This window comes from Manacus candei, unplaced genomic scaffold (assembly GCF_025592945.1).
Source record: "Manacus candei isolate 608988 ecotype Guabito, Panama unplaced genomic scaffold, ASM2559294v1 h1tg000160l, whole genome shotgun sequence".
Lineage (NCBI taxonomy): Eukaryota > Metazoa > Chordata > Aves > Passeriformes > Pipridae > Manacus > Manacus candei.
Genome location: NW_026138208.1, coordinates 565421 through 583653, shown reverse-complemented (window position 1 = coordinate 583653; position 18233 = coordinate 565421). Strand labels below are relative to the sequence as shown.

General features: G+C 35.1%; 1 protein-coding gene across 3 annotated transcripts in view; it reads left to right on the top strand.

Annotated features, from left to right (window-relative positions):
• The window catches only part of CACNA2D1 (calcium voltage-gated channel auxiliary subunit alpha2delta 1), a 330506-nt gene that overhangs the window by 238491 nt on the left and 73782 nt on the right, over nucleotides 1-18233 (top strand). For all 3 annotated transcript variants that reach the window (XM_051772865.1, XM_051772864.1, XM_051772863.1), the window contains exons 10-11: nucleotides 9690-9848; nucleotides 14653-14757. In XM_051772865.1, coding sequence (XP_051628825.1) covers nucleotides 9690-9848; nucleotides 14653-14757 — 264 coding nt within the window. The remainder of the gene's footprint in view (nucleotides 1-9689; nucleotides 9849-14652; nucleotides 14758-18233) is intronic.

Here is an 18233-nt window from a genome sequence, read left to right as displayed (position 1 = left end):
GGTGAACTTTAACATCACATATTATTTTCTGGCATGTCAAATTACAAATCTTTATTGCTTGAACTGCCTCAGATTTTCTGTGTACTGAGATTTACATGGGAATAAAACTTTGCAAATTGCTTGCATACTAGTCTCTAAATGGATTCTGATAAATATTAATGCTATCTACTCGCTGCTGAAATACAGATTCTAACTGGCCTTATTCAAGATTCACTTATTCTTGGGATTAACCCTAAAATCCTATTACCAAGCCTGAAGCAGCAGGGAAAAAAAAAAAAAGAAAAGAAAACGACAAAGCAGGGTTTAGCTACAAAATGAAAGCCCGGTGAAATCAGATCTATTTCACTATTGCTCATTTAATGTGTATAGATACAACTGGGTCACCCAGCTGATTTAGCCATGAGGTAGGAGTAGCATAGCAACAAACCTCAGCAGATTGAAAGTCAGCAGCAGTGGTATCTGATTAGGTCTTCAGCAAGCAGACTATGTTTTCCTCAATTTTCGGTATTCCTGGAGTGATGTTACTGATTTATTCAGCTATTGGGATCTTGGTATTACAAATGTGCAAGTTTTGTTTCTAGAGCAAGTTTAAGTATAGAAATTACTGCTTTGTTCGAGTTTATATGACTTTCTATAAATGATAAATATTCATGAATGTTTGAAAATACACAATTTACATACAGTTAGAAGCAGGTTCTCCTTTCATGTCAGAAGTTTTGGAAGGGTAGTTTTTTAGTTTTTGCCTGTTTTGTTTTTTTTTGTTTAATTTAGGAGTGCAATTTCAGGGGATTCTGATTAAACACGACATGTTGAATCAGTAGATGTTAGTAAACTAACTGGGAGAAGAGAAAGCAGCAGGCGAGAATGGTTGGGAAAATCTGGATATTTACAAAGACCTAGTGTTATGTACTTGGTATATATGCTATCACTTCTACAGATTTCGGAGGCACAGAAAGATATTTAGAAAGGAGACTGGTTTACTGCTTTTCCATTATTAGTACTGTTTGTAAAGCTGTTGGAAATTGAGATGCTTGTTTGGATAATGTGGATCTCTTGTATGAAAAAAGTAAATTTTCATTCTGGAGCTGGGACCTCTTGTGTTCAAGATGTGGAAATTTTTATTTAAGAAGGAAGTTTTGATTTTAATATTTCTGTTTCTTCACTCATTTGGAACACAAGTATATTTTATTGGTCTAATTGAAATGAGAAATTGATGCCAGTCACAGAAAACACCAATGTCCTCTACCCTATTTCAAGGTATTTTTAAGACCAGTTCAACTTTTTTTGTTTTAGTGCCACCTAGTGACTAAAACTTGAAAAAGTTTTTTAAAGTTTTAATAATTTATTGGTGTTTACGTTTTTGCATTTTCCAGTAACTAGATGATTTGCAAAACACTTTGTGTTTTTCAAACTGAATCTCAGAACTAGTACTTTCCTCGATTTCTTTTCCTGAGGATTTACATAAATTTATTGCTATGCTTTTTGATTTGAGAACTGTGGCTTTCCTCAGTGGATTAGTACTTTGTCCAGAAAGCATCTGATAAATATTGACTGAAGCTTTCTTTCTTGATCATGTCAAACAATTAAGCAAATATCTATACATAAACATATTTATATAGGTATGTGTATATATAGATACACATGTGTATGAAGATACAGCAGGAAAAAAAATTGTTGACTGTCAGAAACAGTAATAAACACTTTCTGACAAATGTAAATTGTTGCTCTCAGCTATTACTCTTTAATTCTTTATAACATTTCTTCTTTTGCTGCTGTTTTCAAAGCCTACTTGTTTTGCTAGCATTGCATAAATGTGAATTCTAAGACAGTGCAATGAAGGGGATGCTTTAGGTTTCCTTTCATAAAAGAAGGAGAATCAGTTGAAATGTTTTACTTGTATTTAAATAACCTCCTACACTTGCAAAGAATGATTGACATGGGATTTTGGATTTATATCCCTTATATATCTCTAAGGAGATGGAGATCTATTTAGATTTATAGAGAGGAATAAATGGACATAGAGAAGAGAATTTGAAATATTCATCAATTCATACATTGCCTGTTAAATCAGGGATTTTTGTCTCTCAGTGCTGTAGTCTTCAGAATTAATGTCATTAGCTGTTTGTACATTTTGAAGAAGTTCAAGTGATAAACTGTTTATGAGAATTCATGCTTTAAAAATTGTGTCCTGTTTGACTGTGTGGTTTAAATGGCTTATAGCAAAATAACTAATGTCAAGTTAAAAGGCAAATTTGAGGACATGGAATTGCTTGCACAAAGAAAAAATACATGTTCTAGTAGTGGGGGCTTGAGATTAAAGCTTGTGGCCAAGTCTTTGCCTTGGATTTATTTGTTTTATTCCCTGTTGCTTCACTTTTCTCATCAATAAAATGAGAAAAGTTCAGTGCTATTTCTCAAGGAGTCCAAGATACTTGGTAATGTTTGAAAATGTCTGTGATGCTAAAGTGTGGATGGCCCCAGGAGTTATATACTAGGTGTTACTTCCTAAAGCAAAAACCCACAATATATTATGCATGTTGAGTTTTTTTCTCATCTGTTTTGTTTGCTGTTTTTTCCCAGGCTTTGTGATAGTTTTGATCTTCCTACTTAACCATCTCAATTTTTTTTCAGTCTCTGTATATCCAACTTCTTAATACTGATACTTTCTTACTTCATTTCAGATATTTTCTGTAAGGTTTTTTTTTCTACTCCCTTCTTTTACCTTATACTGTCCTCTTAATGAAAAAGTCTGTCTGAAGGGTCTTGTGTCATGGTTTGAGACAGCCCCACAATCCAATTCCCTAGCTCCATTCCCCCTTCCCACATCTCAACCTAATGTGAGATGGGTTTTTCCAGACAAAACACACCAGACTCAAAGTGGGGGAAAGGGAATATATTACAATGACTGTACAAATAAATACCATATCACATTATACACACGATCACAACTATCTCTATGATGACATATAGTATTTACAGTGGATCAGATCTCTTCTCCCCTCCAAATAAAAGTCCAGGGGGAAAAGAAGGACAGATCCCTTCCAGTCCTTAAGCAGCAGCATCTTCTGAGGCAGCAGTCTGTCTGTCTTCTCCACATGCAGCAGCTGATAGCTGGCTTTCTGCCAGCACTCACGAGGGAGGTATCCAACCTCTCTCGGCCCCATCGCCTCCAACCGAGGGGTCTTCCATGGGCTTCGTAACCCCAGACAAGGTCGTATCACCACGTCATATCACGAAGACACAGGGGGGTCTTCGTGACGGTCTGGTATCTCCAGGAGACTCAGCTCCTTGCAGGGCCTCTGTGCCCTGTCTCTCAGGCTGCCACCGTGGCAGCAGTGCAAGGGGGGGGAGAACCAAGGTCAACTCCCCCCACATTCCTCTGGCCGTCCCGGTCCAGCTCCGGGACGCTCTGAGCTTCTCAGCTCCTCTCTCTCTCCGGTGCTGCATGTCCAAAACTGCTCTGCAAAATAGGAGTCCATGTCCCTCTTCTCCAAGAGGGGTCTCAAGGGAGTTTTAGGGGATCTGGTACAGTCTTACCCGCAGAACTCTGTCTCTCAGGCTGTTGGCTCTCTTTTTTCCCGGCTCTCCTTCCAGGAGTCCTTTCTCTGGTGCTGCATGTTGTTTCTGCTGCTCCTTCAGTTCAGGTGTTATCTATCCTGGCTCTCTGCCACCGTTTCTCTGGTCAGTGTTGGTTGCTGCTCTGTGCCCATGGAGAAAACATCTCCTGGCATAACTACAGGCACCTAGCCCAGCTTTATGCTGTTCCAGGTCCCTGCAGCACCCCCCAGCCAGGGGCTGGGAGGCCCCAGAGGGCCCAAGGGGCTCAGAGCCCCTTCCTCGTGGCTCTACAACATGGCCACCTCTCCTGCAACAACCCAAAACTACAACTCATCTCTTCCGGTGAGCTTGTGATATGTTTACATTTTTTACAGGAGCACCCATTGGACAGAACTTCAAAACTTCCAGGGGTTTCCACCCCTTGGGGTCTACCACTTTTCTAGCCTCTGGGGGAAAACAAAATCCAAACCACGACACTTGTTATTCATTTTCTGATCTGCATATCCACAGAGTGCGTAGAGTGAGATGAGATGTAGGAAATAAATAAACATTTCTGTTTCACTTCCCTTGAATCCTCCAATATCCTCATGCTATGGTAGGAGTTTTACTATTTTTTAAAGAAGCATTTCCAAGTTGAAACTGGAAAAGAGGAGGCTTTTAGCAATCAATAAGTAACTATTCTGGAATTAGAAGGGGTTTTCAGAATAGCAATCTCTTATCTTTTCCACAAATTTAACCCTTGGGGCACTGTGGATTGCAGAGGTCCATGTCTGGTTGAGCCCATAGCTCAATGGAACTACCCAAGAGAGGGGAAAGGTCTCTAGAATTTAGACCCTTTGCTGCAGTTCTGTGTAATTTTTCACTAGTTTTGCAAGTTGATCCTTCTCTCAATCAGAAGATGAAGTCCTGGTAAGACTGTCAGATTCACTCTGTTTCTGACCTCCAGAATGACAAAGTTCAAGTAGCATTAAACTCAAACACCTTTGTTCACAGTTTCATGTTGAGTTCATTATCTCATCTTTCAAGTTATTGAGTTGCCCTATATATGGCCTAAGATTGTACTGGTGGTTTGTGGTCAACTAGATGGAGTTCTCTCACACTTTTAGTGCTCCAGTAACAGGCTTGGGTGTTCCTACCCAAACCTGTGAAGAGGAGGTCTTAATTTCCTCAGAAATGAGGATAGCTCTGGGACGTCCCAAAGGTGGGGACTGCAAAAGGCTATAAATAAATGGGGTAGTGAGAAATAATCTAGTGAAAACTGCATTTAGAATCTTATACCCTGCAGGTAAAATTACTAGAAAAATTTAATTATATTAATATTTCATGATCCTTTAAAATAAAAAAGCTTAAAGTTGTCCTATTTTCCATGATTTCCAACTTTTTACCTTCAAGCTCTTCTTCTAGCTTAGATAAAGAATAAGCTTTTTATAGAATTGAAAAAGTAGGAGCTGTTACAAGTGTGACATACCGTATAGGATGGCTTTACATTTTAACAATTGAACGGTTTGCCTTCAAATGTCATCTGTTGTTTTGTAAGTGAATCACTAAGCCCATGGCATCATAAACAAATTTCATTTATTTCCTTTTTACTGGTAGCACTTTTGTGACATATGCTATATTTACTGCAGTAATTAGGGGGAAATGCCAGCCTGATAAATACCCAACTGATGTATTTCATATAGATACACTGAGAGTATCTTGTTCAATAAAATAGGGATTGTAATTACCTTAATTTTACTCCTTTGATAAAATTTGATTTTGTAAGAACATAGATTTTCTGAAGTGGCAACTGGTTTTTGAAATCTTACATGTTTTTTCTGGAGTTAAATACTAAGTGATTGCGTATATTGTTAACTGGCTTTCAAGAAATCTTTTAAACTGAAAAAAGAATTATTATAGTGCTTAGGAGTCAGGCAATGTGACGAGTAATCATTAAAGGCTCATTGCAGTTATTTTGGCTTTTGGTATCTTAATATGTAAAAAATTGTAATGCCACTATTGTTATTATATTTCGCATGAGGATAACTAAAAGCTGGCTCAGTTTGTCTGATTCAAAGTTTTGAACAGTCCTGTTTTTTGTCTCATGTGAAAAGTCAGTTTTATGGGTGATCTGAAGGCTTTTACAGTCAAAATCCTTCTATCATTTCAGTACTTTACTGGAGTTCAAATTAGTTAAATGTATCCCTGAATTTTGTTCCTCCCTTTGAAAATTTTCATCAGTCACATTTCAACTTTGTCTTCACCTCCTAGCAAACAGGGAAATGTTCATTTTGGAGGATTGTTGTTCCAACTACTGATTCCTTCATCTAATCAAAAACTCTGCTCATCTGCTTTTCTGACTGGCATTAACATTAGCTTTGACTGATATCTTTGGAAACAGCTGGCCCATATATTTTCTTAATTAAATTCCAGCATTTGCAGACTTTGGTTGATGTAACTCTCCATCCTACAAATGTGTCATTTCTCTCCTTGGTTTTACATCAGCATTTGTCAATCTATAGATGCAGATGTTTTGACCTTGCCCCTTTGTTCTGTTTACAGAATGAGTGAGTGCACTGCAGTTTAATGTGTAATTGTCCTGCAGTACAGTTTACTTGTCAACTTCTTCCACAGTTTGAGCTGGTATTCCTGACAATTTCTAACATGTCATTTTTGTAGCCATAATTACAGATCCACATGCTAGATACCTGACCTTCATAGAAATAATTATGCTGATATATTTGCAGGGCTGCTAGCAACCAATTTAGATTTGCAGTTTAATGTTAATGACTCTTCAGGGAGAAATTTTCTCTTGTCACTAATTTTCGCTTGAACGTCTAAACTGCTGTTTGCTATAGCTCAAGACAATACATGCACTGGCCATAGGATTAAACTTATGCTTACTTTTATATATTAAATAATTCATATATAATGTCACTGATGGACCACAGCAGTGTTTTCACTTTAGTTTTTCAAATGAAATTGGCTTTTGTAGAGCAGAGCTGTCTATGAGGTAACCATTTTCTTCTACTTTCCAAGTACAAGTTCTGTACTTTCAACCCAACTCAGAATTAGAATTCCTTTTGAGACCTTCTCTTTATAAAATTACTTTATGGCTGTAATTTTCCCATCATGACTGTAAACCTAGGTTGAGGCAAACTGAAATAATTCCGCAGCACAATACTGTTTTCACTTCCACATGGTTTATGTATCCAATAACCGTTAGGTGATTTACTGGTTACTTCTGGTAGAAACTATTATTGGAAGCACCATTGAGTATGTCAGTGTTTTTTATCAAACTCATTACAGTTGTGTGATCATCTTGTGGTTTTACTTAAGCAACAAAACATGCTGGTTTTGTTGGTCCTACGAAAATATTCTTTTTTGAGAAATATTACATACATTAAAGGAATATTCAAACTTAAATATATGTGGTCCAATTATATGTCTTCATTTATTTTAAAGGTGAAGTGACACTGGGAGAAATGGGAAATATTTTTAATCTTCATTCTTTCATCCTGTTTTCATATTTATGTCACTGTAAATAATTTTGATACATAATTGTATATTTGTGGTTGTGGTATTGTGAAAATTAAAACCACAATAAATAAAATACTATGAAAATAAATAAACCACTTTTGTTATAACATTATATACAACTAACTCTTCCACAGAATACTTGGAATAGAATATAACACTGCATTTTTCAAAATTAAAGCACTTATTTATGATTCTGTATGTTTTGGAAGCAGCCATCCCCTTGTGATACATTGGGAACTGCTTATTGACAGAAAGGGGGACAGAAAAATTTGCATAAAGTCTTTTGAGAATAACTTGCTCCTACATATTTAATCACCTGGGGACCAGAACTATAAAATTGGGACAGAGTAATAACTGTTCTTATTAATTAGAAAGATAGATGAAGATTCTTATATGAGTATTGTCATAGTATGTTTTGCTTAGCAAATATCAATATTATTTGCTAGCTAATACAGTCCTCAACAAAGCATCAGCTATACCGTAAAAAAAAATTGGTGTCTCACAAAAAGACAATATTAATTCATGAGGAAAAATCAAAAATAAGCACCCTATCAAAATAATTGCAATATGAGAATGACAAGGTATTAGATTAGTTATGAATTACTTAATGCTCAAAATCCAAATAGGCTTAGGTTCTACATACATGCAGGAGGGGCTTCTGGTGCAATAAAAATATGACAAGATGAGGCAGACAAATTCATGCTTTAAATTCTTTAGTTCATGGGGCACTTTCACACATCCTCTTTGTGAGAATAAGATATTCCATATGGAACTGTAAGGAAGAATCCAGCAGAGCAAAGGCTCTCATAATAGCACCTGGATTTGCTCAATTACACCCCAAATCCCCACAGTTGCACTTCAGTGCCTGTTTTCAAGAAGGATATGGAACAAATTAGGCTAAGCCTTCTGCTGAAGATGATGCCTATGTCAGTCATCTCTGCCATCAGCTGCACTATATTTGCAGTTATACATTTGTTTCTAGCAATTTCATAGCAGAAGTCTTATTGACTAAAGTGGATATTTGAGAATAATAACTGGTAGTTCATATTTTATTGGGTCCTAACAGCAGGGAGCATTTGATTCCAGGACAGGGAAAAGTCTGCTTACCTCCTAAGCATCCTAATAACTTGAATTGAAATAGTAAGCATTATAAAAGTTGGTTTGATATTATCAATCTTTCCATCCTTTTAAGTTTTGTTCACTATAAGTGTCCTACAGTCACAGTGCAAGTTGGTGTTTGCTGCTGACAGCAGCTGTCTCTCTACACTTTGTGCCTGGTACTTAGTGATTTACTTTAGACTGGTAAATAGTCTGAGCATTTATTGAAATCTGTAACCTTTATTCTATAGAGCACTATTGAACTATCTAGCAGTAGTGGGACTTAAACCAACATGGCCTGATTTTTATATTATTTTAAGGCTTTGCACAAGTTTGACAGCACAAAATTACATTTACATTTACTTTCACTGAAGATCCATAATCAGGAAGATGCATAATAATCTACTTTCAGATGAAGTGTAAATTAGGAGATCTGTATTTTAGTGCCTTTACTGAGATGGTTTACAGAGATTTTTGGACATCATCTTTACCAGTGAGGAAAAAAGCTCGCATAAGAAATCTTGACAGATGAAACAGTTTAAAATTGGCCAAGACAGTAGTTTTAGTAATATTAGTCAAGAATATCTTAGATAAAAGTCACTGTGTTGTAGTTAAAAGGAGATTTTCACTCAAATAGAGTTAAACACAGCTTGTATGCAGTAATATGCACTTTCATCCAAAACTAGAGTTAAAATCATACATGGTGCCACTAAAAAGTGAGACCTATATCTGCATCTCTCTCTCTCTCTGAAGATACATATAGTTGTAGGTATACATGAATGTATGTGTATTTATACAGAGATGAATTTTCAGGTGATCATAAACTGATTTCTACTTGTGCAGACATCTTGCACTTAAAAACTTTCTGTGTATGTTTTTACATAATGTCAAAATCTCATATAAATTAATTAAAAGGGAGTAGTTTTTATGGATATGTGTGTAGGACAGCAGAAGCATGTGTGTTCTCAATACACAAATTTGTATTGCTGTTAACAATATTCTCGTATTTGCAGCTATACTCTCATATGCTTCCTCTTTCCCCAAGAGTGTATTTTGCTTTCCATAAGGTATATGTACTAATTGAATATGATCTATAGGTTTCATTGTAAACCACCAAACTAATAGGTGCAACATAGAAGTCACCTGATAACTCAACCAGTATTTTTCAGTGATTAAAAAGAGTAAAATATGTATTTTCCTATGTTTTTCATTTTGTCAGCGTGTCTGAGTTTTATTTTATGGTATAAACTTGAAACAAAATTTGTGGGAATTTTTTCCATTACAGTAGAGTTTTCTTGATTGCCGCCGGGTGAAGCACCAAATACCTTTATTTTTAAATATATTTATTACCCCATTTTGAAATCTCCAGATGCTGCTGGATGTTTTCAATAGTGGAAATGAAAATCCAGGTGTGATATTCTTTATCTCATGGATCCCAACAACATAAATCTTTAGCACTACAGTACACAGAAAAGAAAATAACTGTTTTAATACCATTTCTTTTTATTTTACAGTTTAATAATAATGCTCAGAACGTCAGTTGCTTTAATCATCTTGTCCAAGCTAATGTGAGGAACAAGAAGAAACTGAAAGAAGCTGTCTATAAAATTTCTGCTAAAGGAATTACAGATTACAAAAAAGGCTTTAGCTACGCTTTTGAACAACTGCTAAATGTAAGTGTTTAAGTAATATCTTTCTTCTGCCAGGTGAAGCAGGAGAACTTGAATGTTCAGATGGCCACTGGGTGTTCCTTCATTGTGTAACTTAAGTGGTTGAAGTGCAAACCTTTATTTAGCAAGTAAATCTATCCCAGAAATGTTTTTTCCTTGCAGATTCTCTAGCAGGTTGCTAAGATTTGGGAATGAATTTGGTTTTCAATGTGTTGTACTGTTTTAGTTCATTCAGCTGGTTTTCCATTTAATATGTGATTCCCAGTTGGCACATACTTGTGGTAGTGGTTAACTTGCAGTTAATGTTAGAATGGACAGCTCTATGTTATAGTGGTATTATTTTAATTTTACCACAGCACCTAGCAATGTTTAGTTAACCTAAAATTTCACACTTATTAGAAGTCATAAATAGTTTACCATGGCTTGAGCAGAATAGAGCAGAGGAAATGAGTTAGTTAATAGAGGAATATTAGGCATCTGAGAGTATTCTAATTCCTTTTTCTTTCTCATGTATAAAAAGAATAATTTCCTTAAAAATAAATGCATCGTTACTGTGTTTTAAATACATTGTACTTTCTTACTTGCACCCAAGCACTACCTTTTTGAATAGCAATGTTTCCCATCTACCACAGGTGTTGGGAGTTAATCAGTAAATTTTTAATGGTTTATGTGGTTGTTTAAAAAAATAATTCTACTTTTCACCTTTGTAAAAACTTCATATTAGATCTCCACCTTAGTGCAAGTAAAGCTGAATCAGTTTACAACAGATAAGGATATGCCTTGAAAAGTATGAAATGCATTCTTTTCCTTATGATTTTTTGTAATATATTTGTTTTTACTTTATTTTTTCCCCCTAATCTACCAGGTTCTGGACTTCAGGACACTTCCCTAACATTGTATATGCAATTTAAGGCTAGAAATGGTTGAAAAATTTCTAGCCTTCTTAAATTTTGATGTAGGAAAAGAAAAAGCAATGTTTTCATGGTAATTTTCTCAGTTGACCACTATTCAGTTTAGCAGCAGGGTTTGGTGGAGAAATGAGTGGGTGCCCTCTGCTGATGGTTATTTTTAAAGTCTATTGGATATTTTTGGACCAGGCTGGATGGCATTTTCCCATTTTCTGCATCTGTTGACATCTCATGCAGAGGGAAGAGGAAGGCAAGGAATTTTTCCAAATATATTCCTCATGACATTTATATTTCCTTAAAATTATGGATTACATAGATCACCAGATATATACTTTGTGTGCAGGCAACATTAAGACAAGCTGAATGCAGGGGAAACCTCAAAGTGGACTTGTTTGTAGGACTCAAATATTATTTCAAAATTAATGGTAGATCAGTGTCATAGTGGGACCAACTCTTTTATAGCTGAAGGCAGAGGTGTGATTAGCCTCACATGATCTCTGCAAGACTGTAAATTATGGCTGGACATTGTGGATTGCATGAGGTTATAGATATACAGTCATCCCCTCCAAACACTGGCAAATCCATTTAGCAGGAAGAGTAAAGGGCTGGTGATGGATTTAACACTACACTCCAGTGACAAGACAATATAATATGGTGATATAATACCACCTTAAGCAAATAATAAAAAATATGCTGTGAGATAGTTTCCAGTTGTGTATTTATGAATTTAAATAGTCCAATTGCTTTAAGGTCCATAGAAATGCAGTGTTGCTCAAATTTTAATAATAATTTTGTGGGTACTCTTTCTGGATGACAATTATTTCAAACAATTTTCCAGAACACTGAAGCAATGTTTCACTTGTGGCATGAATAGATTGCTGTCTGATGTGTTACCAAATGGAAATAGACACTTGTGTTTTTTTCAACATACTAATGCCAGTGTTTATCAGTAATCTGGATTTTTATGTAGTATTTTCCCATTATTTATTGTTATATTAACTTGTTATTTCTTTGAAAAGCATAATACCTCACCTTCAGCAGTTCCAGGAGGGCTTTTCCCAACACACCATAATAGCTATGATTTGTCAAAGAAAGAATAGTGAAAAATGAATTTTTAAAGTGTCATGCCACAAGGTATAATTGTTACCTGCCATTTAATGAGTTCATTTTAACGATGTGAAACTTTTATAAAACAAAAGTAATTTTAACCATACTATAAATGGATCATGTTTTGCTTGCTTGTTTGAAAGAATAAAAAAAGACCTTTATCAAATAGAAGAGAGAGCTAAAAATTAATACATAGCTTAGTTCCAACTTGTATCCTTCTGTGGTTTAAGCTAAGAAATTGTTTTTTGTCCTGGGGAAGCTCCTGTATAGGCAACACATTCCCTTTCATCTGTGGTCTGTTGGACTGCTGAGGCAAACTGTTCAGAAGAATTATGAAGTTGCTGCATCAGCTTTTCACAATCACTTATTTTCACATCCTGAACCAATATCTCCCCTGTTTAGTCCAAATGGGGGGGGGAGGGGAGTGGAATAAGAGGTGTTGTAAAGGCAATTCTGCCTTCCTTGATACCTTTTGAAAGACTAACGTGTTAAATTCATTCAACCAAAAGCAAAGTTTTTATTGTGGCAGAATCACAGAGTCACAGAATGGCCTGGCTTGGTGGGCATATCAAAGATCAACTAGTTCCAACTCCCCTACTATGGGCAGGGGCACTTCTCTCTAAACCAGCTTGCTCAGAGCTCCAACCAAACTGGCTTTAAACACTTCATATGTAATATGAATATAATATCATATGATTTGAACTTACTCATGTTCAGATTTCCAATAATGTTTGGAGGCTAAAGTCTTGAGGTTTTTTTCCTATGACATGACTTTAGTGTCTAGACAGCGTAGTGTAAGTAAATGCCCTTCTGTAAGTACTAGGAGATAAACCACTGTGTTCATCTCATACTGTATAAGCACATGCTGAGTAAACCACTAGAAAAGTCCTGATTTAACCAGTTAAAGCAAGGCCTAGCTCAAGTTCACTTTGCCCACAGTAGTGCTTGTTTCAAAATCAGGAGGAAGGTTTCATAATATGAGCAAGTTTTGGTCCCCTTCCTTGATATCTCTCTTTTGTTCCCTCTGACCTCATTTTGGCCTATATATTAAACCACTGTAAATGCATGTGAATTTTTTTATTTATGAAATATCCAACTCTGCTTTTATTACTTTTTTAATATCGAAAAGATTACAGCCCAAAGCAGTATCTTGTAACTTATATTTCACAAGTGAAAAATGATCATAAATTATTTAATTCCAACTGAAACACAGTGTGCTGTTGAGGTTGAAGAGAATGTATTGATTTCAAGCAGGTTTTATATGTTGTTACATGTAAGAAAATCTTTGGGCTTGTGTTTTGTTTAATTTTTTTTTTAGTTAATAAATAAGTAATTATTCACAGAATATTGAACTATAAACATAAATCATCTCTGAAGAATAATTCTTACTCTGTTAATTATGTTTTTGTGCTTTAGTTTTCTTGAAGCATTGTAGAACTGTAGAATGCAATATTGAGAGTTACTGGGTGATATTTGAGGGCTGGTTTTGATGTTTCAGTGTGACCTGGTGACAGTTGCTATCTGGCCATAAAGAGTAAAGCAAGGGGGAACTGAGTGCTTTTGTAAGGACAACTGTCCTATTTATTTTTCCGACTCTAGAGAAAATTCATACAGCAAAATTCAGGCTTGTGGAAGGAGAAATTGAATTTATTGGGACCATTTGTCTGCAATACAAAGGGCAAGGAACACTGGCTGCAAGAGTCATGAGCAATTTGCTTCGATTGGATTCTTACCTTTAAAGAACAAAGACAGAGGATGAATGCCAAAGTAGGAGCCTTTGGTCCTTCCATAAGGAGCCAAAATTCATACTCACCTCTATTGTTCTACCTGTGGAACAATGTTTTTATTCCTTTGCAAAACACACTGCATTTTTCTCAGAGACTTTACCAGTTACTTTGATGAATTAGGAGTCAGAGAGGCTTCTTCTTAATTCTCTCTATTTCAGGCTTGCTCCCCAGAAATGATGGAACTCACTCTGTTCTTCAGCTGTGAGATGCAACCTAATTAGAAAAGCAGGTGATGGAGATTTTTTAATAATCTAGAAAGCCACATCTTGGCTATTATGCAAACCTGATTGTAAGATACTTTTCTAAAGATTAGCTATTCATCTCAAGGTATTAAAAATAATAATTTAGAAAACCAGGAAAGAATTAAAAAATTGAAAGATGAAACACATTTTAAAGAAATGTGAAAAAAAAAATGCAAAATACTTCAGAGCTTATAGGGTGGATGTACCTACAGGATGCCTAAATTGACAGAGATTCATTTAAGGAGTCAGTGAGCTGGATAGTTTCTGTGAGTAGAAGTCCAACAGAAAAAAATAAGCATATTCAGTAATTTATTACAGGGTCATTGTTCACAAATTTCCGCAGGTACAGTAAGGATAAGGAAAAAAATAAGGATGAGAAAAAAGTAAAAATGTTTAGAGACCCTCACTGTGCAAGTCTCACACAGAACATCTGTATAGGAACACTGGGGGTTTGATGTGATGGGTATGAGCTCTCCTGATGTTTGTGGATGTGAGAGGAACCACCAGATCCCTATTCTACTGCGTTAGTCCAGATCTGAAATGGGTCATATTTAAGTGTCATGGAACAGAAAAATGGTTTTGGTTTATTTTATTTTATTTCTCATTCAAAAGGGTGTACTGAAGAAAATTCTAAAATATTTTTGAAGTTTTGCCATTACCATGTTAAAGTAGTAAGGATGTAGATATAAAAGCCATCAGATATAGCAGTTGTTACTCCTTATAGCCTGAAATATAAAAACACTTCTGTTTGTGTCTCCTACAGCACAGTGTCTCCAGAGCTAACTGCAATAAGATTATTATGTTGTTTACGGATGGCGGTGAAGAAAGAGCACAAGAGATTTTTCATAAATATAATGAAGACAAAAAAGTAAGTGATATATGAAATATTTTACTGTATAAAATACAACAGCACAAAGGGAAATATTAAATATGGAAGTGAAAGCATATTTGGTGTATACATAAAGTACTTCTTAAAAAAATTATTACTCTTGATCCCTAGGGCACTTAAAGATTTCTCTGTCTATAACATTTATTTGTGAAATCACAAAATATGCTTAATATTTTACACTTTGTGACTTGTTGGTCTCAAGTGATACAGAAGTGTACTGTGAGCCATAAAGAACTCAATTTTCTATTGACACTTTGCATTAGTGTAATCCCTGAATTATCCAGTAGAAATAAAGGTAGTTAATTGATATGATATGATATATGTATGTGTATCTCCTCACTGTGAATATTTTCTATGTGCTTTTGTTGTTCATCAGGCAAAGGCAAAATGAAATCTCAAGGTTAGAAAGTGAGTTTGAATAGATTTGGGCTGGAACAAACCCACATTTTTTCCCAGTGAGCTCAATTATACCTCTGAATGTGTTAGTGAGAAGTGGGATGGCTCTCTACTGATGAAATTTGATCTGTGGTTCAACCAGAATTATGGTTTAACACGAGAATCCCTCGATGAGTTCTGTTGTTTAGACTAAATTGGATTATTAGCTGTGGTGGTTTTGGGTTTAAGTTTTGAATCTAATCAAACTTCTTGTCTGGCTTTTGCATACTTACAGATTTAAAAACGTATGTGTGTGTGTGTGAAATAAAACACCTTTTAAAGTTGTCTCCTACTATATTTCAGTGCAAATCATTATTTGTTATTATTAGAAGATTAATCACATTCTAAATAGAAGTGAAATATGAGCTGGATTTACACTGTAAATGAGAATTTGCCTTTCCTAGTGCTTAGGGATGTGCCTACATGGGTTTTTTGTGGGTTGTTTTTTCTTCTGTTTTCAGAAAAACATCTAAAAGTTAGAACACAAATCACCAAGGCACTTTAACAGTTGCCATCGATGTGTATGCATAAAGCAGTGAAAGTATTCAGTTGGAAATCTTCATATATCTGAATTAATCCTTTCAAAAGTAGAAGTGCAATGCAGAGTTTGTATCTTGACCAGTCATTCACTCAGTGACGTTGAATAATCATTTTATGTTTGATTTATATTAGTGTCTCACATAGAATTATATGGTGGGTTTAGTAGATCTTTGTGTCTGAGTTGAAAATACTTTTTAAACTGACAGTTGGAAGAGAGAATTGAAATCATAGTCACTTGTGTGAACACATGGCTGTATTCTGAAAACAAATGCAGAGATTCCTCTTCAAATTCAGACATGGTAGCTTTTACTGTGTTGCAACAACAACCATCAGCTATAGAAAATACGTGCATAAGGGGGAAGATGTATGATTAACTTATTTTTTTTCATTTATTTTGCTCTGTTAGGTGTAAAGTATAGCAAAATATTCAGTCCAAACAACAAAACAGATTTGCAGTGCCAAGATTTGTGGTCTTAATCACATCATGCCTAATGACTGATTATTCTGTGAAGTATAATAAATGAAATATAGGATTTACTAGTTTTAAATGTTTATTTTACTGCATCATTTAATACTGTAAATTTGCACTGCTGAGGGTTAGGGTGGGTTTATATATACTGTTATATATAATACAAGGTACACTCATTTCCTGTTTCCTCTGGTGAAGGAGGGTTTTGGGGTTTTATTGTATACAGCAAACATATCATAGTGATGATAATGGTCACTGTGTGTCAGTATGTTGTCATATGTAATGGAATGCAGTGCCAATACAATTTAAGCTCTATATTTCTACAAGTTCAAATCTTAGTAAACCCTTGTCTGATGAGGTACTGGGTTGCTAGATACCACTCCTTACTGTTTTTCTCCAAGGTGACATTGGAATTACAATACCAGAAAGTTTATGCAGTTGTAATTTGAAGAATTATTTGTCCTTATCACTTTCAATCACTAACAATTCTTGTAGTGTTGAAGAGAAGTTTATGGTTGAAAACCTTCTAATGAAACTGGACCAGTAAATTCATTTTAGGAATTGCAATGAAGTTGCCCAATATCATTCATACCATTCTAATATTTTTAAAAATAAGACTAATACAAAACATGCTTGTGATAATGCTCTCTTTAGTAAGACAACATTTGATTCCAGAGTGGTGATGTGAGCTCTTTTGTTGTTCCTTCTCTGTGTAATTTATTGTTAATTCATTACCAGTAGAGGATAACAGAATTGATGGAGGCATTCCAACATGAAAAATACACATATGCTTTTAATTTTGAAAAGTCATAATCACAAATATGGTCTTACCTTCTTAGATTGCACAGTAGGCTGCTTTCTTACATTAAATTTTGAGATATTAAAGATATGTGTATCTCAGTTCTGTTGTCCTTTAATTTATTTCATAAACAACCCAATGAATTTAAGACTAATTTTATATTTATCATTTCTAGAAGGACTAATAATATAAGGTGTTAAAAAGTTTTCTGTGTTTTACAGTAGAAGCAGTTTATAGTATAAATATCTGTCAGCTGATGTATTTTCTTGTCTGCTCTGCATTTATTTAAACATCCATCTTTGTGCTCTGTATACAGTATATAGAAGATGAATCTTTATTGTCTTATGTTGCAGTCAGTCACTTTCCATCTTAGACACACTGTGTTGTAAACTTTCTTTTCTTGTGCAAACAAAAGACCTTTTATTCAAATCTATTAATCATTTTTTTCATCTGCCTGATGTAAAATTGCTTCAGCTGAGTATTTTCTTCTTCATATCTGTTACTTTGTAATTCCTTGGCATGAAAGAAGCTTTAGTAAGTTTTGGCCCATCAAATGACATGACTTAGTACAGGTTTTTGCAGTGCCCGTAGTGCAACCTTCAAGTTAAATGAAGGAATGCAAGAAACAATTGGAAACTACTAAAAGACCAGCCTAGAATCTAGAGACTGAAAAATTGTTCTTTTAAATTATAGGGTTTAATCTGTTTGAAATAGCATACAGATATATTTAAAATAATTTTCTGTCTTTACAAATAGTTCACAGTATGTATATGAGGGTTATTATAAAATTTATGTAACAATTTTGGGGAGGAACATTTCTGGGTTTTATCTGTTTGAAGTGGAAAATCACAGTTGTGTTTCACCTTTGCGTGCCTTTTTCCCTTTATAAAGCCAGATTTTATTGTCACATATTATAACTGTGTGCTGTGCTTGATATTTAAAAACTGGCATGTTTACCTTTTTGGTGACATTTGGGGCGCTCGCATTAAATGTGCAAAATACCACACGTGTTAAAATTTCAGGAGTGAGGGTGCTAAATTTCGTTTTATTTGCACTCCTCCTACAGATAGCTTCACTGAAGATAGCAATATAAATTTAATTGAAATGTGTGCCCAGTAGGCGTTTATCCTGAGAATTTTGAATTCGGGTTGAAAATAGAAAACCACAGATCTTTGGGGCAAATTGTGCACACCGAAATCTGTGTTTGGAGGG